Source organism: Theropithecus gelada, chromosome 14, assembly GCF_003255815.1.
Source record: "Theropithecus gelada isolate Dixy chromosome 14, Tgel_1.0, whole genome shotgun sequence".
NCBI classification, from domain to species: Eukaryota; Metazoa; Chordata; class Mammalia; order Primates; family Cercopithecidae; genus Theropithecus; species Theropithecus gelada.
Window position 1 is genome coordinate 33,487,636 of NC_037682.1, and position 26,911 is coordinate 33,514,546.

The 26,911-nt window shown below is 44.1% G+C and overlaps 2 protein-coding genes across 12 annotated transcripts in view; one reads left to right on the plus strand and one right to left on the minus strand.

Annotated features, from left to right (window-relative positions):
- PAX6 (paired box 6) overlaps nucleotides 1-17,713 on the plus strand; it is a 29,261-nt gene extending 11,548 nt beyond the window's left edge. For 3 of the 9 annotated variants that reach the window (XM_025355383.1, XM_025355384.1, XM_025355385.1), the window contains exons 5-14: nucleotides 3,592-3,722; nucleotides 4,506-4,547; nucleotides 4,642-4,857; nucleotides 5,556-5,721; nucleotides 11,618-11,776; nucleotides 12,264-12,346; nucleotides 12,570-12,720; nucleotides 12,819-12,934; nucleotides 15,754-15,904; nucleotides 16,601-17,713. In XM_025355383.1, coding sequence (XP_025211168.1) covers nucleotides 3,592-3,722; nucleotides 4,506-4,547; nucleotides 4,642-4,857; nucleotides 5,556-5,721; nucleotides 11,618-11,776; nucleotides 12,264-12,346; nucleotides 12,570-12,720; nucleotides 12,819-12,934; nucleotides 15,754-15,904; nucleotides 16,601-16,686 — 1,301 coding nt within the window. In that variant the 3' untranslated portion in view covers nucleotides 16,687-17,713. Of the gene's footprint in view, nucleotides 1-2,200; nucleotides 3,723-4,505; nucleotides 4,548-4,641; nucleotides 5,189-5,555; nucleotides 5,722-11,617; nucleotides 11,777-12,263; nucleotides 12,347-12,569; nucleotides 12,721-12,818; nucleotides 12,935-15,753; nucleotides 15,905-16,600 lie in introns of those variants that run through there. The other 6 variants (XM_025355388.1, XM_025355389.1, XM_025355390.1 and 3 more) reach the window with 3 other exon arrangements.
- A 4,417-nt stretch (nucleotides 17,714-22,130) lies between these two features.
- Nucleotides 22,131-26,911, minus strand: part of ELP4 (elongator acetyltransferase complex subunit 4) — a 259,126-nt gene continuing 254,345 nt past the window's right edge. Inside the window, exon 11 of one of the 3 annotated variants that reach the window (XM_025357974.1) lies at nucleotides 22,131-23,267. In XM_025357974.1, coding sequence (XP_025213759.1) covers nucleotides 23,122-23,267 — 146 coding nt within the window. In that variant the 3' untranslated portion in view covers nucleotides 22,131-23,121. The remainder of the gene's footprint in view (nucleotides 23,268-26,911) is intronic. The other 2 variants (XR_003115721.1, XM_025357975.1) reach the window with 2 other exon arrangements.

Genomic DNA, 26,911 nt, shown 5'->3' on the forward strand with positions numbered 1-26,911 from the left:
AGTGCCTCTGATCTTTCTGGGACTTTGGGCTCGGGGTGCGCGGACCCGAGGGTCAGGGGAGGACACAGGCTCGCGACGCCCGCGCTGGCCCGGCCGCCGACCGACTGAGGCCCGGGGCCTGCGGCGGCTGCTCCCCCCTCCGCGCCCGGCAGCCCAGGAGGGGAGGGCGTTTGCTTTGCTCTTCTCGATACTGAAGAAGCAGGGGCTGGGCCCTTAAGAACAGCCCGCCCGAGTTTTCGAAGCTGCGGTAGAGAAACCCCATCCCCCCTAAATCCTGTAACTCACACCCCCTCCCCGCCCCTGCCCGGGCTCTGACCCCGGAGAGAGGGGCTGGGCTGAGCAGGGCGGGGCGAAGGCTTCTTCTAGTTGCGCGAGAAGGAGGCCCCTTTGGGCTTAGCCAAGACTGAAAGTCTCCACCAACTCGGCGGGGTGGGGGGCTTCTCTCCCCAAGTCACTCTCAGGGCAGCTCCTCCCCTCCTTACCCCACCTATGGGCCTAGAAGGGTTGGGAAGAGGAGCCCGCAGGCCTGCAGCAGGGTAGGGGTGGTAAACTCGCTGTTACAGGGCGCGGGAAGAGAGCGCGGTTTACTGGGTCTGGGAAGGAGGTGCCCAGGAACTGGAAAAGCCCTGCCCTGGCAACTGCAATTGCTTGGGTCCTGATAGTCCCAAGCCCAGAGCACCTTTGATACTTATGGCTCTTCTACTTCCCTGCTTTCCTCTGCCCAGACCCCCTGGGCCCCCACCCACCTTCCTGTTTAGTTGGTGGGTGCTGGTACGTGGCAGGGCTAGTCTAGAGCTCCGACCTGGGAGCCTGGAGGCCCAGCGAAACCAGGCCGGGTTTGAAGTTACTGTTGAGGCGTCAGGGCTCAACTGAACTCGGAGTGTGGAAAGGCCCAGGTCTTCTAGCAGCCTTCCCTGGCCGAACCACAAAGGCTTAAGAGGGTCCCCAGCACCTTATCCATCTGTTCTGGAAACGCCGGTCGCCCCCTGGTGCTTCCGGGGCTGGTAAGCGCGTAGCTGATGAAGGGGCACAAAGGTGGCGAGCTTTGCGGGGGTAGTTGTGCAGAACCTGCCGCACCCCAGGGCTTGGCCGGTAGGCTCCCTTTCGGCGGCTGGGCTCTCCCCTTGGAGCTCAGACTCCCCAACCGCAGGCTCTCTCTCGCGCGGGCCCCAGCCAGGGCTTGCAGCCCTGAGCGTTTGCCGCTGCGGCCCGGCTGGCAGGCCCCGAGGGGCGCGGGGTCGCTGGCCGACCCGCAGGGCTTGTGCCGCTCGTTCCCGGGTGTGCGCGAGGCGCGGAGCGTCCAAATTGACACCATATGTTTTCCTATTAGTTGCTTCGCGGTCGAGTTCTAGGCGCATAATCATCGCCAGTGGGCGAGAGCGCCAGCCGTCCCTAGGGAAGGGACACAATGATTGAGGCTTAACCTCTGAAGGGGAATTTGGAGCTGCTCTTCCTCGCTGCCATTTCGATGCTGGGAGTGGCGCTCTGGCCCTGGCGTCTCCTGGGCGAGCACCCAGCGGCGGTAGCTGCGGAGGTGGCGGGCACGTTGTTATTTTTTGAAATGGGTGAGGAGGATGGTCTGGATGTAGGCTGCCTCACGCGCCCGCCTTGGCATTCGCAGACTGGGAATTGCCGTGGCTATGCGTGAAGTTTGGAAAGTCTTTCTCGGTCTCTTTCTGGGACAGCCTTTCTTTTTCCGGGAAGCTTCCTGTGCCTAGAGGTGGGGCTCCGTAGCTGGAGCGGTGAATGGAACTTGCGAGGCAAAGGAAGGCAATAAAAGGAAGTTAGGATAAACCGGAAACATGGGCCAGGCCTTGCTCTGTTGGAGAAGCGGTGTCCCCGCAATGTCCCTGCTTGGGCTGGGCCCGGCTGGAGCCCAGATCCCCCAAACGCCTGTCACTTCTCATCGAGTTGAGGCTCCGGCCCCCCACCCCCCCCCCGCCTCGGTGAGGGCCCCCCCCCCTCAGCCCCAAGCCTTCGGCTACCCTGAAAACGCGGCTCCCCTCGAAGGGGAAACGAGTGCAGTTCAATCTCGTCTGAGTGATCTACAAATAGGGACGGAAAGGGTCGTTTTATCACGGTCCCGTTTGTCGTGACGATGCAATTTCCCGGAGCGGAGCACTGTCACAAAGTGACAAGGCTGCCACAAGCGCCCCGACTGATCTTTTCAATTAGCCTTCCATGCATGATCCGGAGCGACTTCCGCCTATTTCCAGAAATTAAGCTCAAACTTGACGTGCAGCTAGTTTTATTTTAAAGACAAATGTCAGAGAGGCTCATCATATTTTCCCCCCTCTTCTATATTTGGAGCTTATTTATTGCTAAGAAGCTCAGGCTCCTGGAGTCAATTTATCAGTAGGCTCCAAGGAGAAGAGAGGAGAGGAGAGGAGAGCTGAAAAGGGAGCCACGTCTTTTCCTAGGAGGGCTGCTCTCTAGAGTCGGGGCTGCAGGTTGGAGATTTTTAAGGAAGTGGAAATTGGCAATTGGCTTTATTTTGTGTGTCTGTGGTTTTGGGGGAGGGGGGCTACAAAGGGGCTAACTCCCTCTCCCTGTTCTCCAAGGTTGGACCACAGGGATGAGGTTGTGAGATACAAAGATAAAGGAGGGATGGGGAACACTATGACGTGGTCTTTTCTTTTTCGTTTCTGTTTTTGATTTTTGCTAATATCTATCCTTGGCTGAGGGGAGGGCGGAGTTCAGCGGCGGAAATAAAGCGAGCAGTGGCCGGTGCGAAACGACTCCCGGCTCTAAGCCTTACTTGTGGTGGCCGGACTTGTCTGTGGCTGAAGCAGAGCCGGGGCTCTGACTCTCAGGTCTACACTGGAGGAGCGGAAACCTGGACTGGGGTTCGCCAGCCACAGACTGGCTGCTCTGGTTCTTCTCTCCTCTTCCTTCTTCTGTTCTAACCAAACAAAACCAAACTCGGTGCTTGTGCCAGGCCTTGGCCAGTTTGGACTGTAATGCAAACATTTCTGGATTTTAGCTTCCAAGGGAGCACTCAAGGGCTGTAAGGTTTGCTATCACTGTTCCAACACTGCAGAGACCTTGAAGGTTAAGTGTGGGATCTGTAGAACCTATGGTTTGCGGTGACACTCAGAGGGGATCTTTGGGAGATTTGTAGAGCTGGTTCTTAGCGCTTTGTGGGTTCAGAGGCTGGCTGCAGTGTTTATGAAGAGGGGCAGTGGGCTGGGGACACTGCTGGGGTTATGGCGGTAGAGAGGTCCATGTGTTCTTGTTCCTTGGCATGTGTCTGACTCTGTTGCTGCTGCAGTCCAGTGGGAAAGGGCACGGCTGTTTGGGGCTGGGCTGCCCAATGTCTGGCATGGCTGGTTGTCCTGTTGTCCTTTTTTTTTGATGGATAGCAGGAACCTGATCGCTGAGGTTGGCACAGGTTGGCAGGGGGATGAGGATGCATTGTGGTTGTCTCCTCCTCCTCCTCCTCTCTTTCTTCCTCTTCCCCTTCTTTTTCTCTTTCCTCTTCTTCCTGTTCTTGTTATCCCTCATCTTCCTCTTCCTTCCTCTCCCTCTTCTTCCTCTTCATTCTGCTCTCCTCTCTTCTTTTCCCCTTTGCTCTCCTCTCCCTTTCCTTAGGTCACAGCGGAGTGAATCAGCTCGGTGGTGTTTTTGTCAACGGGCGGCCACTGCCGGACTCCACCCGGCAGAAGATTGTAGAGCTAGCTCACAGCGGGGCACGGCCGTGCGACATTTCCCGAATTCTGCAGGTGATCCTCCCGGCGCCGCCCCACTCGCCGCCCCCGCGGCCCTCCACTCTCAACGCCCTCTCTTCATTTCTTACTGTAAACGATGCTAATTATGGACCCCCCACCCTCACCCACCCCAGTCCCCAGTCCCCCACCCACTCCCCTGCCTTCCCACTTTTCCCTCTCCTTCCACCATCCTTCCCTATCTCTTTCAACCTGGGTTGAAACAGATAACTCATCTGCTTCAGAAAAATACAGTGTGTGGATTTAAAAAAAAAATCTTTCTCTTTTTATTTGGTAAAGACATTCATTGTGGGAACAGTTTATGAACTGTAATAAACTTAGTTATATAAATCGGCATAATTTCATTCTGCTCTCCCCAGCCCATGCTTACCTCAGATTTTGAGGTATTTGCTTATTCTTCATATTTATGAAGAATACATATTGATTTTAAAAGGCAAGTGCTATTTACTCCTCCCTAACTCATATTTACTCAGTTGGGCATTTTTTAAAGAAAAAGAAGTAAAAAATCAGGTTTTTTTTTACCTTTGCTCTTTAAAACCTGGCACCACTTTAAGCAAGGTCAGCACAAAAATAAATTAATCTGACTTCGTTTTGATGCATCTTCAGGCAGTGTTTAAGAAAACAGTTTTTTTTAAAAACAACTTTTAAATTCTTTTTTTAGTTCAAACTGTTTGAAAGTATCATCATATTTGTAGTTTTTAGGGCTACAAATGTAATTTTAAGAAAAAAGCTCTCTACAGTAAGTTCTCGTACCATTGAAGGTATATTTTTGTGTTATAGACCCATGCAGATGCAAAAGTCCAAGTGCTGGACAATCAAAACGTAAGCTTGTCATTGTTTAATGCATACTTAAACAATTTTATTTTTGTCTTGAAATTATTAATAATGTGGTTTTCTGTCCACTTCCCCTATGCAGGTGTCCAACGGATGTGTGAGTAAAATTCTGGGCAGGTATTACGAGACTGGCTCCATCAGACCCAGGGCAATCGGTGGTAGTAAACCGAGAGTAGCGACTCCAGAAGTTGTAAGCAAAATAGCCCAGTATAAGCGGGAGTGCCCGTCCATCTTTGCTTGGGAAATCCGAGACAGATTACTGTCCGAGGGGGTCTGTACCAACGATAACATACCAAGTGTAAGTTCACTGAGAACATCTGCCCTCCCTACCCTAAGCCCAAGGCTCTCTCCTCTTTACCTCCTCCCACCCTCTCTCTCCACTGTCTCTTAGTCTGTGTCCTCTCCCTGCTTCACATTTGTCTCCTTTGTACCTGGGGAAACAGAGAGGAATGCCCTGACCTTTCTTTGACTGTCTGGAAAATGGGAGTCAAGTGTGGGGAGTCGTTCACTTCATTTGCATGCTGCAAAACGGAGGGCGGAGGCACCAGGGAAAGGCACTTAAATCAAGAAGGAAAATGAGAACCAGATTGTAACTTCGTCCCAATCCACCTGCCAGAACTTTCCTTCAGGTGTCACACATCCATTTCCATCCTAATATTAAACAATATAATGAAAGAAAGCTTTACACCAAGTCTAAATATATTTTATTTTCGGGCAGTCTTTTAACAAAGCAAAGCGACCGTGTGAGTTAGGTCACCAGAGACACCAACCAATGGTGAAGGACCTCCTCCCCTCAATTCTCTATTCAACTCAATTTCCATGCCCAAAATGATAGCTATCATTTTTTCCACGATGTATCTGCAAATCCACTGTCCCGGGGTGGCTGGGAGCTTTTTAATGGGTTGAGAGTTGCTTTTTAGTGGTGGGTGAGCTGAGATGGGTGACTGTGTCTTCAGGAGACACTACCATTTGGTTTGATTTTGGTTTGATTTGCAGGTGTCATCAATAAACAGAGTTCTTCGCAACCTGGCTAGCGAAAAGCAACAGATGGGCGCAGACGGCATGTATGATAAACTAAGGATGTTGAACGGGCAGACCGGAAGCTGGGGCACCCGCCCTGGTTGGTATCCGGGGACTTCGGTGCCAGGGCAACCTACACAAGGTAAAACTCCAGCAGCCATCCACGCAGCTCTCCATATGTGCAGCCCGTTGCCTGTCCCCTACTCTCCCAACCTTTTCCTCCCGGGGCTTCCATGCTTGGGGAATGTCATGGGTGAGACTGCATTTGAAGGCCTGGGACACATCGAGCATATTGTATGTAGGTGGTGTTTTTGAACCATCTTGTTGGCCTGGGAATGTGAGGGTTGTGTATGTCAGGAGTGGTGTGAAGGTGGCTGGGGTGTGTGTGTGTTTGTCGGCAGCACTGTGTGCATAAGAGCGAGCTGCGTGGTGCACTATTCAAATCTGACATTAGAATGCAGGGAGAGCCCCCTTGTAGAAGTGTGACAAGTTAACACACTGACAGACTTCGAGGTAAACATAATTGTATCGTGTTGCTTTTTGCTGTAATTGACAAATTATGTGACTATGAGTAGGGTGCACATGAAAGGGTGAGCAAGGAGATGCAGGGCCGAATAGGGGTGGGAGCGTTAGAAGTGGTGGTCTCCCAACTAAAACCACCCCACTATCCTTGCCCCTCTGGGCCCCACTTTCTCACTCTCTGTGGGTGGCGACTATGTGGAAGTGGTGAGGTGAAGATACTGTGAACAGGACGGCGGGATGCCGGGAGCTGCTCCGGTCTGGGAGGAGAGATGGGACCTGGAACACCCTAGGTTCTGTGAGAAGGGCTGGAGGAAGAGGAGCGGATGGGGGAGGAGGGTCAGTTGGCTTCCCCTCCGCCCCCCTCCACACCCCGAGGTAGTTTGGTCAAGAATAGGAAACAGTTTACTCCTAAGATTAATCGGTATTTGTTGTCCTCGTGACAAGGAGATAATATGCGGGATAATGGGACGTGGCGTCTCACTCCCGGGAGCACAACGGAGCCTGGGGGCTCGGGGCCGGGGGTGGCGCGCGGGACTGCGAGGAGGCTGCCGGCGCGTCCGTGCGCTCTCGAACCGGCTCCGGATGCCCGGCGCCTCCATGGAGTCGGGCGAGGGAAGGGAAAATCGGTAACAGTATGCGAAATATCTGGTACAAAGGATGCTTCTGTCACTCGCAAGAATTTGTTATGGGAACAATCCTGTCGCTCTGTAATTGCTCATTAGAGAACGTTTTGTTTCTCATTAAGGCGACATGAATAAGCGTCTAGTTGAAGGAGACAGCTGTAGAAATGTTCCACAAGAGACCTCTGGACACGATTCGGCACCAATTGCCAATTAGACATGTCAGTTTTAAGAGCAGAAAACAATATAGGACGGACACTGGGAAGATAGGGAGCAAAGCGCTCGCTTCTTGTTTCCCAGCGCGGCCGCTCGGCCGGCGGAGGCCTCCTGACGCGCGGGGCCCGGGCTCCCCTGGGCGACCCCGCCCGCGCGGGCCCCAAACCTGTCGCCTCCGCGAGCGCAGAGGGCCCCCAGGCCCGCTCCCGCCTCTGGTGAGACTAGCGATTGACCCCACCGAGTGTAGGCAACCCCACCCCTGCCTGACCTTTGAAACCGTAGGATTCCCACGTGTAGACACTGGACACACCCAAGTGACACCCGAACTTCGCACTCACGAGCGTCCACCCCTCCGTCCCCAGCAATCTGAGATCCTGGTGATCCCTCACCTGCCAAGAGTCTGGCCCACTTAGTCCTAGAAATCTTGGGGAGGGACGCAGGGCACGGTGGCCTAGGCCTGGGAGGGCTGAGCCCAGAGCCTCCACTCCCGGCTCTCCTCGGCGCGTGGGCTCCCACGAGCTTGGGGCGCCGGAGACACCCGCCTCCCGCTTCTTGGAGTTGGGACAGAAGCTGAGGACAGCAGCTTCCACCAGAGGTGGCGCCCAATTCGGGCGAATTTTCGTCCCCGGCAACCTGAGGGCGGGAAGCGAGTCTAACCGGCTGGGGTCCGCGGGTGATGGTTGGGGTCGGAGGTGGCGCTAGTCCAGGGGCTTTTCATTTGCTAGAAAATTCTGGGTCAACTGACAATCACCACCCCTCACCCTCAAGTGAGGTTTTGGGGGGTGATTGTCACCTCAGGCACAGGATCGTCGTCCCTACTTGCGTGGGGAGGACACGTGGGCCAAACGAAGCACAGAGTTGCCGGTGTGGGGGTAGCGGGCACTGGTGGCGAGCCTCGCTTCACGTTCCCGGGGAATCTTCAGGCTTTTTGGCGCTAAGAGGATCGTCCTCCTTCCCTAGCCCCCTTTCCCAGCCCAGGAAGCCTTTCTTGGGTTTTAAAGAGTCCATTACTCCAAAAGCATAAGGCGGAGGTTAGGTCTCAGAGGGAGACAAATATGGTTTCCATCTGATCAACGCCATGAGGCAGTGAATAAAATCGCGACGACGTACCCTGACAACAACAAGAGACAACTCTATCCAGCCCCAATTCTCCAGCGATTTGGTGGTTTTAGGGATCACGGAGACACTTTTTCTTATCTCCTCCCCTCACCCCACCCCCACCCCCCATAATACCCAGGCCCTCTGTAGGATTTAGTCAACCTCTCTTTCAACAGATGCTACAATGTTTTGATCCGCGCTCCAGAGCTGAAAAGGTGCCGCAACCGGGTTGCTATCTTTTCTTGCTTGTTTTCCGCCTCACTGATTAAGACACTAAGAAACTAAGGAATGATTTTATTTCCCAGCGTGGCGCTCTCTCTCTCTCTCTCTCTCTCTCTCTCTGTCTCTCTCTCTCTTTCTCTCTCTCTCTCTCTCTCTCTTTCTCTCTCTGCTCCTTCCAGGAAACAAATCCTATCCCCATCGTCAGATGGTCCTGGGGCTGGGATAATGGGAGGCGCTTTCACTCGCTTTCTCACGGATTAGGCTGGAAGGTGAACGGCACCCATTGAAGGCCCCTGCTTTGAGCGTGGCTCCGAGGGGGCGCCTTTTAAAGAAGATATCTTAATTGTCCACCACTTAGGTTTATCGTGGGCGGGGGGGGGGGCGGGAATTCGAGATCCAACTTCTAGTTTTATTTTGTTAAAAGCTTTAAGAGTGGAAAGAGTGGAAGGCAAATCCACTAAAATGGGGGGAAGGCACCCATTTTAAGTAAGAGCAGCCGCTAGGTCACTGCTTGGCTGCAAACAGTTGCCACTTCTAAAGTAAAGAACTGTCCCCGTGCCGCTCTCCCCGTGGGGTAGAGAAGGGATCCTACAGCGACGGGTTTCTTTTTGCTGTCATGTAATTCCAGTCCCCACTTCCCATCTTTTTTTTTTTTTTTTCTTCCAGATTTAAAATTGAACTCTACTGTTCCTGCTGATTTTCTCCCTTAAGTGTCAGTTCTGGAGGCAGCACAGGGCCTGGCGGCTATCGCGTGCGTGCCTGTGTAACCCGTGTGTATGTTTGCGTGAGACAAAACACGGATAAGAATGTGAATCTCCATGTTTTAAAATTTAGAAAATGTCAAAGAGGCAAATGAGAGCAGAGCATGCTATCGGCGGGGGTCTTTGGAGGCAGATTCGGGCAACTTTGTTTAATTGGCGAGATCGCATGTGCCAGAAAAGGGACTGAGATGGGGCCCCCAGGAAGGCAGGGGCATGAGTGACCATGGGGAGATGGGCATTGTGTTCTCCTCAGTGCCCCCCACCCCATACCAGATGTGCACAGATTTTTGTCTGGTTTCCAAAAACAATAACCCTCTGGCCTTTCTAGTTGTCCAAAAGGAGCTATTTCCAGTCTTCTTGACCAAACCCGAAAATAAAGAGAGGTGGGGGTGGTCGCTTCATTTCTTCCCTTGAAAAACGCTTTGAAAAGTCCCGGAAACTTGGGGCGGTAAATTAGCACAGACGCTTGTGCCCGCACACGTGAGAGGAGCGTTTCTCCCTCAGCTAAGTAGCCCTCCTCCACCCCCACCTTTCTGATGGAGTGCAAAGACCCAGAGTCCAACTGAGGCTCAGTTACTAATATTCTCTGTCCCTCATCTTCCTTTTCCTCTCTCTCCCACACTTGTTCGGCCCTCTTGTCTCTTTTTCCTCTTAGCATTCTTTTCTGTCCTTTTTTTCTTATACCTTTATGGCCTCTGTGTTTTTTGAGCCCTCTTTTTCCCTCCATCGCCCTCCGCCCTTCCCCCAGTCCAGGGCCCCCAATCCTTCCCCCTTGCTTCCACCCCCACCGCTGGTTTCCATCCTGCCTCCCCTCCATCTCCCCTACGTAGGAACCTGGCCGTCGTCCCCGTCCACTCTCCCTGCCTCCCCCCATGCTGGGCCTTGGCCCCCCATCCACCCTCCATCCCCCCAGCCAAGCGCCCTAAATAGCACGGAGGCGCCCGCTCTTCGGACAGTGATTAATGATAGCAGAGCAGAGGGGTTAACACACTTCACTGAAAAGTCTGTTGACTGGGCTTCTTGTAACACAATGTGGCCCGCTGCACGCCTCAAGAGAATCCTTTTGTTGTCCGCGCTCATTGTAGCCTCAAAATTCTGCCCACGAAAGTTTGCCAACGCTCCTGCCCCAGGAGTTTAATAGTTTCCCTTACTCGCGGGGCATTGTGCAGCGCTGAAAAGCAGCCCCTCGCTATTCAAGTGTTGGTGGTCATCTCAATAGATCTCCAAGGGCCCATATGGTGGCCAGTGCCGATGAATCCGCCTGTTTAAATGGGGGAGAAAGTTGGGGTTTTAAAACATTTCAGAGTTCCTGAAAAGATCCCACTAGATCCTGTCACAATTCCCTGAACTCTTTGAAGGCACAGCCTATTGTCTCCTGGTTATAAATAATATTCCTGGCCAAGTCGATTCCCACCAAGGCGCTCCTAAGGACTCCTCCACCCCACCTCTGGCCAAGTTTTGAGGATAGGGAGGTGGGTAGCCCATGTTGGTATCCTTTGGGGGTCATTTCAGGACCCCAGACCCGGGACCCAGCCTGTAGTGGCCCTGGAGGCCCAGTCAGGGTTTAGGCAATCCTGCTTGCCTTCACACAGACTGTGGCTTACAGGCAAGGTGCAAGGCGGAAGAGCCAGCTAGCCCAAGTACACATCTTGCCCTCTAGGCAGCAAGGGAAAACAATAAAACTTTCCCCCTGTATAAAGATAGAAATTACATTGAAAGTGGTGGAAATGCCCTAATTAAAAATGTACCACTTAAATGATATGCCAAAGATTCAGCTGCAGCATAGAATATTTAGCTAGTTAGTGAACTCTCTACTATTTCTTTTTAAAAATTACACGTTAAAAATTTAAAAGAAATCTTACTTTTCTCTGGTGCAACACATTACAAAGAATGGACAGTCCTTTTATCTAAATATAAAATTCCATTTTCAGCAATTATAGCCTGTTCTTGGTGATGATATAATTACAGCTGTGCTCGTAATAGGTGTCAAGGCGAAGCGCACTCATACAATAGTTGAATAAAACTGCAGAACAATGCAAGCACTTCTAAATTCACAACCTTTAAAATGAAATTGACTGTGCAGAATTCAAATAAAAACTAGATAAATATTTTTTTTAAAAGATTACAAGCTTGGTTTGGTTTCTTAATAGCATTTTCTACAAACCTATCAACATCTAATTGATTAGATAGGAATTACTGATTATAGATCAACTGAAATCTTGAGCATCACTCTTCTATTTTCCCAACACAGCCATAGGTAAAGAGATTCTGTAGGGAATGGAGTGAGGCATTTGGGGAGTTGGGGTTACTTATAAAAGATCATTTTAATTGGAAACTTCAGTGCTTATTTTTTCATTCAAGAAATGCCACTTAGTGTGTGTATTATAAAGTCTTGTCTTGATAAAAACAAAGAAAATGGCGGTCAGGTAACTAACATCACAAATGTCTTTTGTTAACAGAAGGCTGACAGTTACCTTGGGAATGTCTTGGTGAGGCTGTCAGGATACGATGCTCTTGGAATTTAAGACTGCACCAAGCCCCTTTTGGAGGCTCCGCGTTATTCCAAATTTCTCTTACCGTCCTATTCTTTTTGTTCCAGATGGCTGCCAGCAACAGGAAGGAGGGGGAGAGAATACCAACTCCATCAGTTCCAACGGAGAAGATTCAGATGAGGCTCAAATGCGACTTCAGCTGAAGCGGAAGCTGCAAAGAAATAGAACATCCTTTACCCAAGAGCAAATTGAGGCCCTGGAGAAAGGTGATAGAGTTTTTCAAAGTAGAGAAGCAGTAAATCAAAGTAAATGCCACATCTTCAGTACAAAGAGCTAAATTTAGCCAGGGCCCTTTGCATAGAGGACTGAAAAGGTTTCTTTTTTCTTTTTATTTCTCTGGGCATCTTTTCTGTGTGTGTGTGTGTGTGTGTGTGTGTGTGTGTGTGTGTGTGTGTGTGTCTGTTTCTTCTTTTCATCTACCAGTAATTCAAATACTAAATGTCTGGCTTACAAGGAAAAACGATGATTTGGCTATTTCGGGCCACAGAAAGGTCATTGAATGTCATTCCAAAGAAAATTTAACTTAGTTCTGGTGGGAAAGTTCTTCCAAGTACAGTCAACACTAGAAGCATTTTAAAGGGAATTGGTTGGAGGTAATGGGAGTGGGGAGGTGGGAATCAGCTTGATCCACAGTTTGGTTAACATATTTTGTGTAGTTCTGGCACAATATGGAAAATCAACTTACTCTTTCAGAGTTTGAGAGAACCCATTATCCAGATGTGTTTGCCCGAGAAAGACTAGCAGCCAAAATAGATCTACCTGAAGCAAGAATACAGGTACCCAGGGACTGTGCAGTTTCACACTTGGCGATTCATACCATTTGTTTTTCTTAGGGACAGAGGTGCTTGTACAGAGCACTAATCATTTATAGGACTAATAACAGGTTCAGTCTGTGAAATGCTCTGCTGCCATGGGCATGGGGAGGGCAGCAGTGGAGGTGCCGAGGTGGGGCTGGGCTCCATGTAGACACGGTGCTAACCTGTCCCATCTGATTTCCAGGTATGGTTTTCTAATCGAAGGGCCAAATGGAGAAGAGAAGAAAAACTGAGGAATCAGAGAAGACAGGCCAGCAACACACCTAGTCATATTCCTATCAGCAGTAGTTTCAGCACCAGTGTCTACCAACCAATTCCACAACCCACCACACCTGGTAATTTGAAATACTAATACTATGAATCGATGTCTTTAAACCTATTTGCTCGGGGCTCTGACTCTCACCCTGACTACTGTCATTTCTCTTGCCCTCAGTTTCCTCCTTCACATCTGGCTCCATGTTGGGCCGAACAGACACAGCCCTCACAAACACCTACAGCGCTCTGCCGCCTATGCCCAGCTTCACCATGGCAAATAACCTGCCTATGCAAGTAAGTGCGGCTGGTGGTGGCCTGCATAATCCAGGCCCCAGAGAAGTGAGGAGTGGCTCAGGGCCTGCGGACCTCGTTGGCTGTGTCTGCACCCCTGGGAGCTTTTCGCACTACAGTGATTGGTTTGACCAGTCAAGTCGGAGACAGTCAATCCCATCTCTTTTAAGTGATTGACTCATTGATTCATGCCCCACCCCTCCACAAAAAAATCTGTCCAGTTTTGTCAGGTTAACCTGCCTCTTATCATATTGTCTAGCTTGATAATATTGGGTGGTAGTGGGGCATGTTTTGGGTACCAGTGAGACAGTCAATCCAATCTCTTTTAAGTGTTTGACTCATTAATTCATGCCCTAAAAAAATTAGTAATAAAAATCTGTCCAGTTTTGTCAAGTTGATCTGCCTTTTATTGTACTGTTACCTTGATAATGTTGGGTGGTGGGGGGGCATATTTCGGGTACTAGGGAGCCTTGTACCAGAAAATGGAAATAATGCTGGCACATTATCAGATAGCGGGGGATTAGTAGTTTAAAATTTGGGTTTATATTATTGTGTTTGTATGCCAAATATATAATCTATGCATGCATTTGGGGCATTACTTAGGGTATATGTGATAAACCAGTGAGAAAGAAAAAAAGGGTTCGGAAATGGGATTCATATTTACATGGTGAGATATACATAACATAATGAGAATGCTAGTTTTCTGTCTATATCTACAATAAGAAAAGGCATAGCAGGTATTTGCTGGAAATGTAGTGTGTCTTTGCCGTGAATGGTGTGATGAGTTTGTGGCCCTCCTAGCTGCCTGGGAAGCTTGATGCTATTCACTTGGTATGACAGCCTGCCTCTCCTCTTAGTTCTGTCCCAAATATCTATTAGTCCCTGATTTAGAGGCCCTGCACTAGGTTCACCCTTTATGATGTAAGTTGGATAAGGCAGATGGTTTGTACTAAACCTTTGTTGCTGGATGGATTCTTGATAGGAAAAATGTCTTCTGGTAGGCCTTTCCCAGTGGTTTTCCTAGAACTCCTGTTTGTGCAACAACTAGAGATATTACATGGTATGATACTGGCCAGCGTGAGCCTCTGCTGGAAACAGTCCTGGGGCTACACTGGTTGTTTATTCTCCACTGAACATTTTTTGCTGGATTTCAGATCCAAATAACAGCAAAATAAATGTTTCACAGTCTTCAGACTAATATAGGAGCAGCTAGATAAGCAACTTCAGAAGAATTATCTACATGTTTATTTTTATTGCATCTGGATATTATTGGCCATAGTGCAATTGATGTAAATTAAGGGATTAACAGCCCATTAGTTGGTGTTGCTATAACCACATTGGAATTTTCCAGAAGTCAGGTTGCCTAGAGGAAGTCATTGCAGGAATTAGAAACAAATGCAAGCTGAAATTCTGGCAGGGCCCTCAAGGCCTGTTTGCCTCTTTGAACTTGATGTTAGTAGTCATCATCTGACTTTAATAAGGCCACAGAGTGTCTTGTTCAGTTTCATATATTATAACAACATCCAGGTTTCTGTGAAGATAGCAAAATGTGTATGAGAAAATAATAAGATGTACAAGTAGATGCTGCCATTATATTAGGGCTGTTTCCACATACAGACCGGTGTGGGGAATCAATCTATTTCAAACACTGACTTTTAAAAATTACATAATTTATACAATTCAAAAAGTACATGCATTCATTAAGCATAAAGAAAATCAAAATGATTAATAACTTTACTCTTCAGAGAAAACTACTCTTTGAATTTTGGAGTGGGTGAGCCGGTTTGTCTAGCCATTTATTCATTCTCTTGACCAAAATCATCATTTTACAAATGGTGGATGTCTTCCTCTGGACCTTCTCTGATATGCTTCCCTCTCTGAGAATATGGATCTTGGAAATTAAACATTTCTCCAGTTTGCAGAGAAGAAAAATGATAGTATACTGTACTATCATCTGACTTGCTTGTTTCCGACACGCTTCTTTTAATTCATCCCAAGTTTGCTGCCATGGTGTAGTACCATGAGAGCTTGTGAGGCGTTTTGTTAGGAGAAAGGTTCACCTCCTCAATGCTGCCATTCTGAAGAGTTCGAGGGCAGCAACAGTTTTCTGGTTATAAGTCAGTCTGGGCTTTTGGGTCTGTTAGGAAGTCATGGTTAATTCTCAGGATGGAGGTGGGTTACATTTACTAACTCGATCTGGGGTTTGGGTCTATTAGGAAATCGTGGTTAATTCTCAGGATGGGGGTGGGATATATTTTCTAACACTTCTGATCACTTTAACTTGGGGTCATTACAGATCTGCTTCTTCAAATAATCTTTAATCCCATGAGTCTGGCTGTGAAAGGTTCCCAAGGTCCCTGAACCATACTTTACTGAGAGCTCCTCCCACTGCTCTCTGTCCCAAAGCTTGAGATGTGGGCTTTGGGGGTCACAGCGTTCCCAGATAAATCCAGATTTACAGGGAGAGGGGGGATGTGTTTTGATGAAGGTCCTCATGCTATAGGTTCTTCAAAGATGCCAGCAGAGGTTAGAGACAAAAATCCCATTAATTTATGGATAGTGGCAACCATGGAGCTGGACAGTTGTCAGAACCTACTGTGCTTTAGAAGCTTGATACATAGGTAACTTTCTTCTAGCTGTGGCCAGTGGAAGGACTAGCTTGAGGCCCAATCTTAGATTTATCATATGGAATTCCAGTACTTCATGTGAAGGCATCTTTAATGATCAGACTTGTTGCCAGAGTTCCTCGGGAGGAGGGAGCCTGGGGCTGTGGCTGTGTGATGTGTTCCTCAGTAACCACAGGTTTGCCTCTCTCCTCACAGCCCCCAGTCCCCAGCCAGACCTCCTCATACTCCTGCATGCTGCCCACCAGCCCTTCGGTGAATGGGCGGAGTTATGATACCTACACCCCCCCACATATGCAGACACACATGAACAGTCAGCCAATGGGCACCTCGGGCACCACTTCAACAGGTGAGCCACTGCTTTCTGCGGGCTGTACAGAGGTGGCCTGTACAGTTTCTTTTACCAGGTGATCTCTCTTCACTAGAAGTCTACCCAAACAGAATCTCCTGGTCCTGTGGGAGGTTGTGTTTAACTCTTTGCTGTCCTTGTCCCTGGGGGATGGGGATTGAAAAAGGAAATTCAGTTAAGCTAATTAGTAACTTTACACCATATACAAAAACTGAAATTGTTTTTCCTGAATTTGGTCACCAAAGTTGTGTATGAAGACAAGGCCTGAGACTGCAAGTTTTCTGAGGACAGATTATTAGACCATGCTCAGTAGGGGGCCCACTGAGCTGTAGGTGCGTGCTTGTTGAAATGCTTCTTGCCCTCGTATCTCCCCTAGACCTTTCGCTGCAAATAAAAAGTGACACATTGGTTTTCCAGAGATAGCTTTATTGTAAAAGTTCCAACCATGCAAACAAACGGAGGATTTTCTTCTTTTCTTTTGGATTGGCGGGCAGGTACTTGGGATCCAACAGGTATATATAAACATGTTGTCTAGTTTCTGAAGGTGCTACTTTTATTTGTAACAATGGAAGTATTTTTTAATACAGTAAAAAATGTTAGAAAGTATTAGTTTTTTTTGTAAACCCATAAATTTGTATTCCATGTCTGTTTCTCAAAGGGAATATCTACATGGCTATTTCTTTCATCCACTTCTAGGACTCATTTCCCCTGGTGTGTCAGTTCCAGTTCAAGTTCCCGGAAGTGAACCTGATATGTCTCAATACTGGCCAAGATTACAGTAAAAAAAAAAAAAAAAAAAAAAAAAGGAAAGGAAATATTGTGTTAATTCAGTCAGTGACTATGGGGACACAACAATTGAGCTTTCAGAAAAGAAAGAAAAATGGCTGTTAGAGGCGCTTCAGTTCTACAACTGTGTCCTGTATTGTACCATTGGGGAAGGAATGGACTTGAAACAAGGACCTTTGTATACAGAAGGCACGATATCAGTTGGAACAAATCTTCATTTTGGTATCCAAACTTTTATTCATTTTGGTGTATTATTTGTAAATGGGCATTTGTATGTTATAATGAAAAAAAAGAACAATGTAGACTGGATGGATGTTTGATCTGTGTTGGTCATGAAGTTGTTTTTTTAAAAAAAGAAAACCATGATCAACAAGCTTTGCCATGAATTTAAGAGTTTTATCAAGATATATCGAATACTTCTACCCATCTGTTCATAGTTTATGGACTGATGTTCCAAGTTTGTATCATTCCTTTGCATATAATTAAACCTGGAACAACATGCACTAGATTTATGTCAGAAATATCTGTTGGTTTTCCAAAGGTTGTTAACAGATGAAGTTTATGTGCAAAAAAGGGTAAGATATAAATTCAAGGAAGAAAAAAAGTTGATAGCTAAAAGGTAGAGTGTGTCTTCGATATAATCCAATTTGTTTTATGTCAAAATGTAAGTATTTGTCTTCCCTAGAAATCCTCAGAATGATTTCTATAATAAAGTTAATTTCATTTATATTTGACAAGAATACTCTATAGATGTTTTATACACATTTTCATGCAATCATACGTTTCTTTTTTGGCCAGCAAAAGTTAATTGTTCTTAGATATAGTTGTATTACTGTTCACGGTCCAATCATTTTGTGCATCTAGAATTCATTCCTAATCAATTAAAAGTGCTTGCAAGAGTTTTAAACTTAAGTGTTTTGAAGTTGTTCACAACTACATATCAAAATTAACCATTGTTGATTGTAAAAAACCATGCCAAAGCCTTTGTATTTCCTTTATTATACAATTTTCTTTTTAACCTTATAGTGTGGTGTTACAAATTTTATTTCCATGTTAGATCAACATTCTAAACCAATGGTTACTTTCATACACTCTGTTTTACATCCTGATGATCTTTAAAAAATAATTCTTATAGATATCATAAATCAAAAACGTGTTAAAAAAAATCCCACTTATAGCTGGGTGTAGATCTGTGCCCATTTATACCCACAACATATATACGAAATGGTAACATTTCCCAGTCAGCCATTTAATTCAAAAGCTCAAAGTCTAGAAATGATATAAAAATGCAACAAGCTATTAGCTAGGAATTGTTTTTTGAATTAGGACTGGCATTTTCAATCTGGGCAGATTTCCATTGTCAGCCTGTTTCAACAATGATTTCACTGAAGTATATTCAAAAGTAGATTTCTTAAAGGAGACTTTCTGAAAGCTGTTGCCTTTTTCAAATAGGCCCTCTCCCTTTTCTGTCTCCCTCCCCTTTGCACAAGAGGCATCATTTCCCATTGAACCACTACAGCTGTTCCCATTTGAATCTTGCTTTCTGTGCGGTTGTGGATGGTTGGAGGGTGGAGGGGGGATGTTGCATGTCAAGGAATAATGAGCACAGACACATCAACAGACAACAACAAAGCAGACTGTGACTGGCCGGTGGGAATTAAAGGCCTTCAGTCATTGGCAGCTTAAGCCAAACATTCCCAAATCTATGAAGCAGGGCCCATTGTTGGTCAGTTGTTATTTGCAATGAAGCACAGATCTGATCATGTTTAAAGTGGAGGCACGCAGGGCAGGAGTGCTTGAGCCCAAGCAAAGGATGGAAAAAAATAAGCCTTTGTTGGGTAAAAAAGGCCTGTCTGAGACTTATTTGTTCTGTGCAACATATAAGTCAATACAGATAAGTCTTCCCCTGCAAACTTCAGTAAAAAGCCTGGGGGTTCTGGCAGTCTAGATTAAAATGCTTGCACATGCGGAAACCTCTGGGGACAAAGACACACTTCCACTGAATTCTACTCTGCTTTAAAAAAATCCCCAAAAGCAAATGATCAGAAATATAGAAATTAATGGAAGGATTTAAACATGACCTTCTAGTTCAATATCTACTGTTTTTTAGTTAAGGAATTACTTGTGAACAGATAATTGAGATTTATCGCTCTGGCATGAAATATACTACTAATTTTATGCCACCAGAATCGCTGCACATTTGGAGACACCTTCCTAAGTTGACTGCAGTTTTTGAATGTGTGCATGTAGTTTTGTTCAGTGTCAGCCTGCACTGCACAGCGGCACATTTCTGCAGGGGAGTGTGCACACGTATGCACTGTTGGTACAATTGTCAGTGCAGACATTTCTACCTCCTGACATTTTGCAGCCTACATTCCCCGAGGGCCGTGTGCTGAGGGAACTGTCAGAGAAGGGCTATGTGGGAGTGCATGCCACAGCTGTTGGCTGGCTTACTTCTTCCTTCTCACTGGCTGTAACTTCCACCAGGGTCAGGCAGCCAGTTCTGGCCCACGGTTCTGTTGTGTAGAGAGCAGAGACTTTGGAGACCTGGGTTTGGCACGCCAGGTGCAAGAGGTGGGAATGGGAGAAAAGGAGTGATGTGGGAGCGGAGGGTATGTATGCACTTGGGCACGTATATGTGTGTTCTGAGGGTCAGGATTGCCAGGGCAAAGTGGCACAGTCTGAAGAAGCGGCTGCTCAGCTGCAGAAGCCCTCTGATCCAGCAGGATGGGAACGGCTGCCTTGCCTTCTGCCCACACCCTAGGGACATGAATTGTCCCTCCAAACAGAGCTCCAGGCACTCTCTTGGGGACAGCATGCCAGGCACTGTGTGGTAGCAGTGCCTGGGAGTTGGCAACTTTTACTCATGGTTGAAATAATTTATTTTTATTATTTATTTAATGATACATATATTTATATATTTATCAATGGGGTATCTGCAGGGATGTTTTGATGCCATCTTCCAGGATGGAGATTATTTGTGAAGATCTCAGTAGAATCACAGGACTAAAAGCCTAAAATTTTTCTCCAAACTTGACGGACTTGGGAAAACCAAGTGAACAGAATAAGAGCTGAATGTTTTAAGTAATAAACATTCAAACTGCTCTAAGTAAAAAAATGCATTTTACTGCAATGAATTTCCAGAATATTTCCCCCCCAAAGCTATGCCTCCTAACCCTTAAATGGTAAACAACTGGTTTCTTGATACAGCTCACTGACATTTCTTCCTTCTTTCTATTGTCACTAGGTTTCCTAAGATTCACTTACACAGTATTATTTTAAGATTCAGCTTTGTTCTGTGAATGTTTGTCATCTTAGGATTGTGTCTATATTCCTTTGCTTATTTCTTTTTACTCTAGGCCTCTCATATTAGTAAGATTAAAAAAAGCCTTTTCTTCTCTGTATGTTTGGCTCACCACGGCCAAATATATATTCTTCTCTTTTTCATTTCTCAAGAATAAACCTCATCTGCTTTTTTGTTTTTCTGTGTTTTGGCTTGGTACTGAATGACTCAACTGCTCAGTTTTAAAGTTCAAAGTGTAAGTACTTAGGGTTAGTACTGCTTATTTCAATAATGTTGATGGTGACTATCTTTGGAAAGCAGTAACACACTGTCTTAGAAATGACATTAATAATGGGCTTAAACAAATGAATAGGGGGGTCCCCCCACTCTCCTTTTGTATGCCTATGTGTGTCTGATTTGTTAAAATTAAAAGATGGACAGGGAATTGATTGCAGAATGTCGCTTCCTTCTAAAGTAGTTTTACTTTGTCTACTGTTAGTATTTAAAGATCCTGGAGATGGACATAAGGAATAAATGGAAGAGAAAAGTAGATATTGTCTGGTGGCTACTAGAAGGAAATTCAAAAAGTCTTAGAACCCTAGCGCCTGAGCAAACTGCAGTAGTCAAAATACTTACCTCATGTTAAAGAAAGGCAAATCTAGTGTAAGAAATGAATACCATATAGTGTTTTGAAATTCATATACTAGAAACACTGAAAAGATATCATTTCAGATACTATGTTTGGCATTGTTCTTAAGTATTTATATCTTTGAGTCAAGCTGATAATTTTAAAAAACCTGTTAATGGAGTGTATATTTCATAATGTATTAAAATGGTGTCTATACCTACAGTAGCACTATTGAAGAGCGATATGTTTATGTAGTAAGTTATTAACATAATGAGTAACAATATGCTATTGTTATTAAACATAATGAGTAACAAATAATGTTTCCAGAAGAAAGGAAAACACATTTTCAGAGTGGGTTTTTATCAGAGGAAGACAAAAATATACACCCCTCTTCAGTAGCTTATTTTTACAAAGCCTGCCCAGTGAATTAGAAAAACAGAGCACTTGGATATGACTTTTGGAAGCCGAGGTACTCTTATTATTCAAAATGCACTTTTACTGAGTTTGAAAAGTTTCTTTTATATTGAAAATAAGGGTTCAAATATGTATATTCAATTTTTATAGTATTTATCTATTTGCAAAGCATATATTAACTAGTAATTGGCTGTTAATTTTATAGACATGGTAGCCAGGGAAGTAAATCAATGACCTATTAAGTATTTTGACAAGCAATTTGCATATCTGATGACCTCACATCTCTTTTTCAGAGAGTCATATGCTATGTAATTGTTCCATTGTGTGTTTGTATAAAATGAATCAACATGGTAAGAAAAAGGTTAGAGTTATTAAAATAATAACCTGACTAAAATACTCATTTGAATTTATTCAGAATGTTCATAATGCTTTCAAAGGACATAGCAGAGCTTTTGTGGAGTATCCGCACAACATTATTATCTATGGACTAAATCAATTTTCTGAAGTTGCTTTAAAATTTAAAAGCACCTTTGCTTAATATAAAAGCCCTTTAATTTTAACTGACAGATCAATTCTGAAACTTTATTTTGAAAAGAAAATGGGGAAGAATTTGTGTCTTTAGAATTAAAAGAAATGAAAAAAATAAACCAGACATTCTAAAAAAATAGAATAAGAAACCTGATTTTTAGTACTAATGAAATAGCGGGTGACAAAATAGTTGTCTTTTTGATTTTGATCACAAAAAATAAACTGGTAGTGACAGGATATGATGGAGAGATTTGACATCCTGGCAAATCACTGTCATTGATTCAATTATTCTAATTCTGAATAAAAGCTGTATACAGTATGTGTTTATGCTACAGTGGGTTTTTTTAAGTGACTGACATTCATCATATTGGTTAGACAGTTTTAAAAACCTAGTCTTTGTTTTCTACAATGTTGTCAAGAACAAATAAAGTATAATTTGTGATATATTAAAAGCAAGCTGCTTAAAAATGCTAGTTATAACTGCTTCAAAATATTCGAATACATTTGAAAATGTATTTTGGAAATTCAGTTTCTCCCAATGGATGTTAAACACCTTTTAAAAAAATCAAGACTCTTAAATATGCAAGTTACTTTTTAACTTTCATTTTTTATCTGTTATCTGTCAAAAGCTTTGAGAATAGGGAATTATAAATTAAAACACCTAGTGTTTTATATGAAAACTGGTTCAATATGCTATACGCCCCCAAAGACGTATTTATATGGTTAGAAATTTACACACTCAACCGATGTTCATAATTAACAAAAGGTTTATGTGATGCAATGAAAATCTGAGTTAGTTTCATTTTTTCACTTTGTCTCAGACCTGTGTTCTGTAAAATCTCTCAACAAGCTTCAGTATGTTTTTCTCCTGGTATCCTAGCATTAATGTAGCTGTCAGTTTGAATTTCAATCCTGAATGATGCCTGTTGACATAATTTCATAGTACTGACTTCAATTGTTTAGGATTACTAAACTAAAGACCATCCACTTCTTTTTTCTATGTTTCCTATCATTCAAGTTCTTTATATTTAATAACTACTATGGTAGACTAATTATCTTTAATGGAGTCTAAATCCCCAAATATTATTTTGTCTTTATCAATTTAATAACCGATACATAAATGCAAATTTATTTTATATATTAGCAAACACATTTTCATTAAAAAAACTTAGCATTTTTGGTGGCAAGTGACTGTTTCTGAAATAAAGAGAAAATATGTTTTCATATACAATCTTGAATTTCATCATGTTTTGAATGCTACCTGCTGTGACATGCACATTACCATGACACTAAATGCCTTAGTACATGGACACGAATGACCACTGTCAGGCATCTTGAGATTTTTGACATTTTTTGGTGTTTATTTAAAAATAAAATTATTTTCTCTATAGCATGAAGGAAAAATTGAAAAGTATTTCTGCTGTGTTACTTCTGTAAAAAGTTAAAAAATGAGAAATGGTGGCTCCATTTTACAATCCTGTGTTTTTCAAGGAGTGGAGGGTCAAATTGTTAAGAAAAATATTTACATAAGCTATTAGCAATCATAATTAGAGTGTCATAGAATTCTGCATGCAACGGCTAAAGAGGAATCCCTAGAAGTCCAGGTGCTTCTTGCCTCCGGCCATCATGCCACAGCCTGGGCCCAGCCGCTTGGTGGATTCTGCCAGATCCTGTTTGCTTGAGTGGCTCACTGTGTCTGACAAGTCTGGAGGCAAATGCAGTCGCTATAGCAGAAGATTTCAGGAGAAGAAAAAGAGAAGAAAAAAATTAATTTTGCTTTGGCTAGCATACTTCAGAATACAATATTATGCTCTGTTGATTAGCATTTAGTCTTGCATATAAAATTCCTGCTAAAACAATTCTTCAGACTGAATTCCAGTATAATCACCTCCTGTTCCTACTGGATTTTACAAATTACAGCCATTACAGAAACTGTACAGGAACCTTAGTGGAACATTTTCAGTGTCCAAACCAAAATGTATTAAGATCTTTTCTCATGAGGTAGAAGTGAACACATGTAAACACATAAATAACAGCATCGTTGGAAATACCGCATAAATAACGGCAGGTGTCTTTTTTCTTTTTGGCTTTGTTTTGTTTTGCCAGGGCTCCAACATGCAATTTTTAAGGTCAAATGTAGCTTTTCAGCAATTATAGATTCCCATGAATACTTGTTTGTCTTTGTCTATTAGCTGACCTGACGATTCTTTTTCAAGGTTATACTTTCTCTAGGAACTTAACATTTTCACAGAAATATTGACAACATAAAAAAATGATACCAACCAAAGGGCCAATTTTTTTATATGTTCAGGTAAGTCAGCCGTAGCATCTATTACGGGTCTTGGTAAGTTTGTTTCTATGCATAATGCTGGGTCATGTTTTCAAAAGTACAGCGTTGCTTTGAATACCCTCCCAACCCCCGCCCATCCCAACTGTTTTTCTGCAGATACAGGCTGATTTAAACTTACCACAGCAACTGACCACAACAGAAGTTACTGTAATTACGGAGAAACATCCATATTTCAAAAGAACACTTTTCTGTTTTCAAAAGAATATCAAATTCATTTAACTCTCAGTGCTCCCAGCTTGCAAAATTTATTTCATAAAAATCCAAACTTAAAGGAACATATCTGTTGTGTGAGACACAAAGTGTGTGGGAAGCTAAAGATAAGGCAGCATAGGGCTCCCCACTGATGACTACACAGAGCCTTCTAGAGGAGAACTGACCTGGAGACAACCTAGCTGAAACCCTTCATTTGGAAAACTCCCTTCAATATGGGGGGTGGGGGGGAACAGATGAAAAAGGGGAGAACCATATTTTTTTGGTCAAAATATTGTGGTCCACAAGCATATGCTCCAGTTAGTTTCCTTCTTGAACAAAGGCTTTTTATTGTCATGTAAACACAAGCTGTGTGCATATGATCAAAATATTTTAAAACTAAAAATAATTTATGAAAAAATATTCTTCCTTGATTTCAACCTGCCTGTACTTATTTTTAATACAAATATATCTAGGATAAAAGATACTATTATACAAATGCATGATCAACAAACATGTCAGAAAGGTCAAGGGGGTCAAGAAAAGCTGCAACAGTCATACAATAATATCCATACAGAACTATTCCTTAGTATCCATGGGACCCAGCCTGCCACTTATTAAGTAACTAAATGTCTATTTCTTGAATGATAAAAAAGCACAAATAAAGACATATTTGTTTCTTTGTTTTAAGCAATTCTTTCATTTCTTTATGCTCTAGTTTGTTCCAGGAAAGATTTCAGGCAGAAACAAAGGCAGGAGAGGCTCAGGAATCAGCCAGGCACAGTGGCTCACATCTGGTAATCCCAGAACTTTGGAGAAGCCGAGGCAGACAGATCATGAGGTCAGGAGATGGAGACCATCCTGGCCAACATGGTGAAATCCTGTCTCTACTAAAAATACAAATATTACCTGGGTGTGGTGGTGCGTGCCTGTAATCCCAGCTACCAGGGAGGCTGAGGCAGGAAAATCGCTTGAACCAGGGAGTTGGAGGATGCAGTGAACCAAGATCGCGCCACAGCACTCCAGTCTGGTGACAGAGCAAGACTCTGTCTCAGAAAAAAAAAAAAAAACAAACCAAAAAAGGCCCAGGAATCCAAAAGGCAAGTGTGGTTCTAAAGTTTGGGGTTACAAATGTCTGTGTAGGGTTAATTCTATCAGTGTCCATGTGAGGAAGCAGGAGGGAAAGAGACCTTTAATTACATGTCTGAGTTTTAATATTTAAGATGTTGTAGTTATTGCTAATGAGCAAAAGAAAAATGACCAGGATACATGCATAATCTGAAGGTTATCTGAAAAAGAAAATTACCATAAAGAAACGTGTATGTATATACTTTTGGTTGGGACCTGACAAATTATGTTAGATAGTGATTAGGCTGTTTGGTAAATCAACTGGAGCCAACAAACATTTAGAATCCACTTGAAGTAAGGCATTCTGAAAGGTTAGGTCAATAAAGTACCTTCCACACTCATTTCCTTACAATCCAGTAACATGAATAAGGCAAACACACAGGTAACCCTCACACTGAACACTCCAAGTTATGTATACAAAAAAGGCAGAGACAAACCAGAAGTCACAGTTGGGGAAGGAAAACATGAAAAAGCTTTATGGGGTTGGCATCTGAGCTGGGTCTGAAGTAATAAACTGGATTCTGACATGAAGAATGGAGATTTGCTTAACAGGAGAACCAATATATCTTTACTATTACATGATGCATTTAGTTAACGGGTCCTACTGCTCTGATAATCTAAATGAGAAAACTTGCGTGGTTTGTTTAGAACAAGCATAATACAATTTATTTCAGGAGCCGACCTATTTGCTTGTGGACTGGCTAAGCATTTTTCTGCCTCTGCTTTTCTAGGCAATGAATGTGAGCCAGTTGGCTGAAAGCCCTTCAGAGCAAAAGTAGCTAAATGTGACATGTGACATGCTTGGAAATCTTTCAGGTTGAATGGCTTTGAAGTAAAGTCAAATATCATTCGTGTGAGACTTCTGAGCATAAAAATTTAGGGGTAATATGATTAACTGCTTTTAACCAAATGCTACATTGTAAAGCTAGTTGTAGATTCATGCCATTTGAAAAAGCCCAAGAATGGCTCTTGGGAATATGTGAATCTATGTGTGATTTTGCCTGCTTTTGTTGATTATTACTTGAATGAGCTTACTACGCAATCTAACTTCTCAAGCAGTGGGTTTTGTTTTCTTTCTTTCTGAGCCTCCCCCTGTGCGCCATGTCAGTGCGATGTGAAACAGCGAGGAAGAACGAGAGATCAGGTTCCAGGCTTGCCAGGTGTGTCAGGGATTTTTCCTTTGAGGCTTCCAAAGCATTTACACACTTGACATGTAAATGTTCAGATGCTGCTGTATCCCAGATCTGTCTTCTGAAAAAATACGCTGCAAGATACTCTGCATAGCATGGTGACCTCCTTTAGACTTAAAACTGCAGGGCTATGGGGTATATAAACTTTTAGACACTGAGTAATGGTTTAAATAAAAATCAGACTACAAAAAAATCGTATTATTCTCAAGCTTGAAAACCAAATCAAGGTATTCATATTTCTCATTTTATACCTGGGGTTCTGAAGCAAGGGCCAAAATCAAAACCATATCTTACTTCTTGAGCTGAAATTTTTCCACTTGATTTTCTTTTCTCAGATTCTGGGAGGAAGAGACTGTGTGATGCAGGAGATGGATAGCTGGCTGGCTGGCTGCCTGCCTGCCTGCCCACTTTTTCCATTAATGCCTTGTCTAAAACAATGATTTCTGTGTAGGCAAACGGATCTGGGAAAGGTGTGACAACTTCCATGGTTCCTGCACAGGCCGGGGTGATT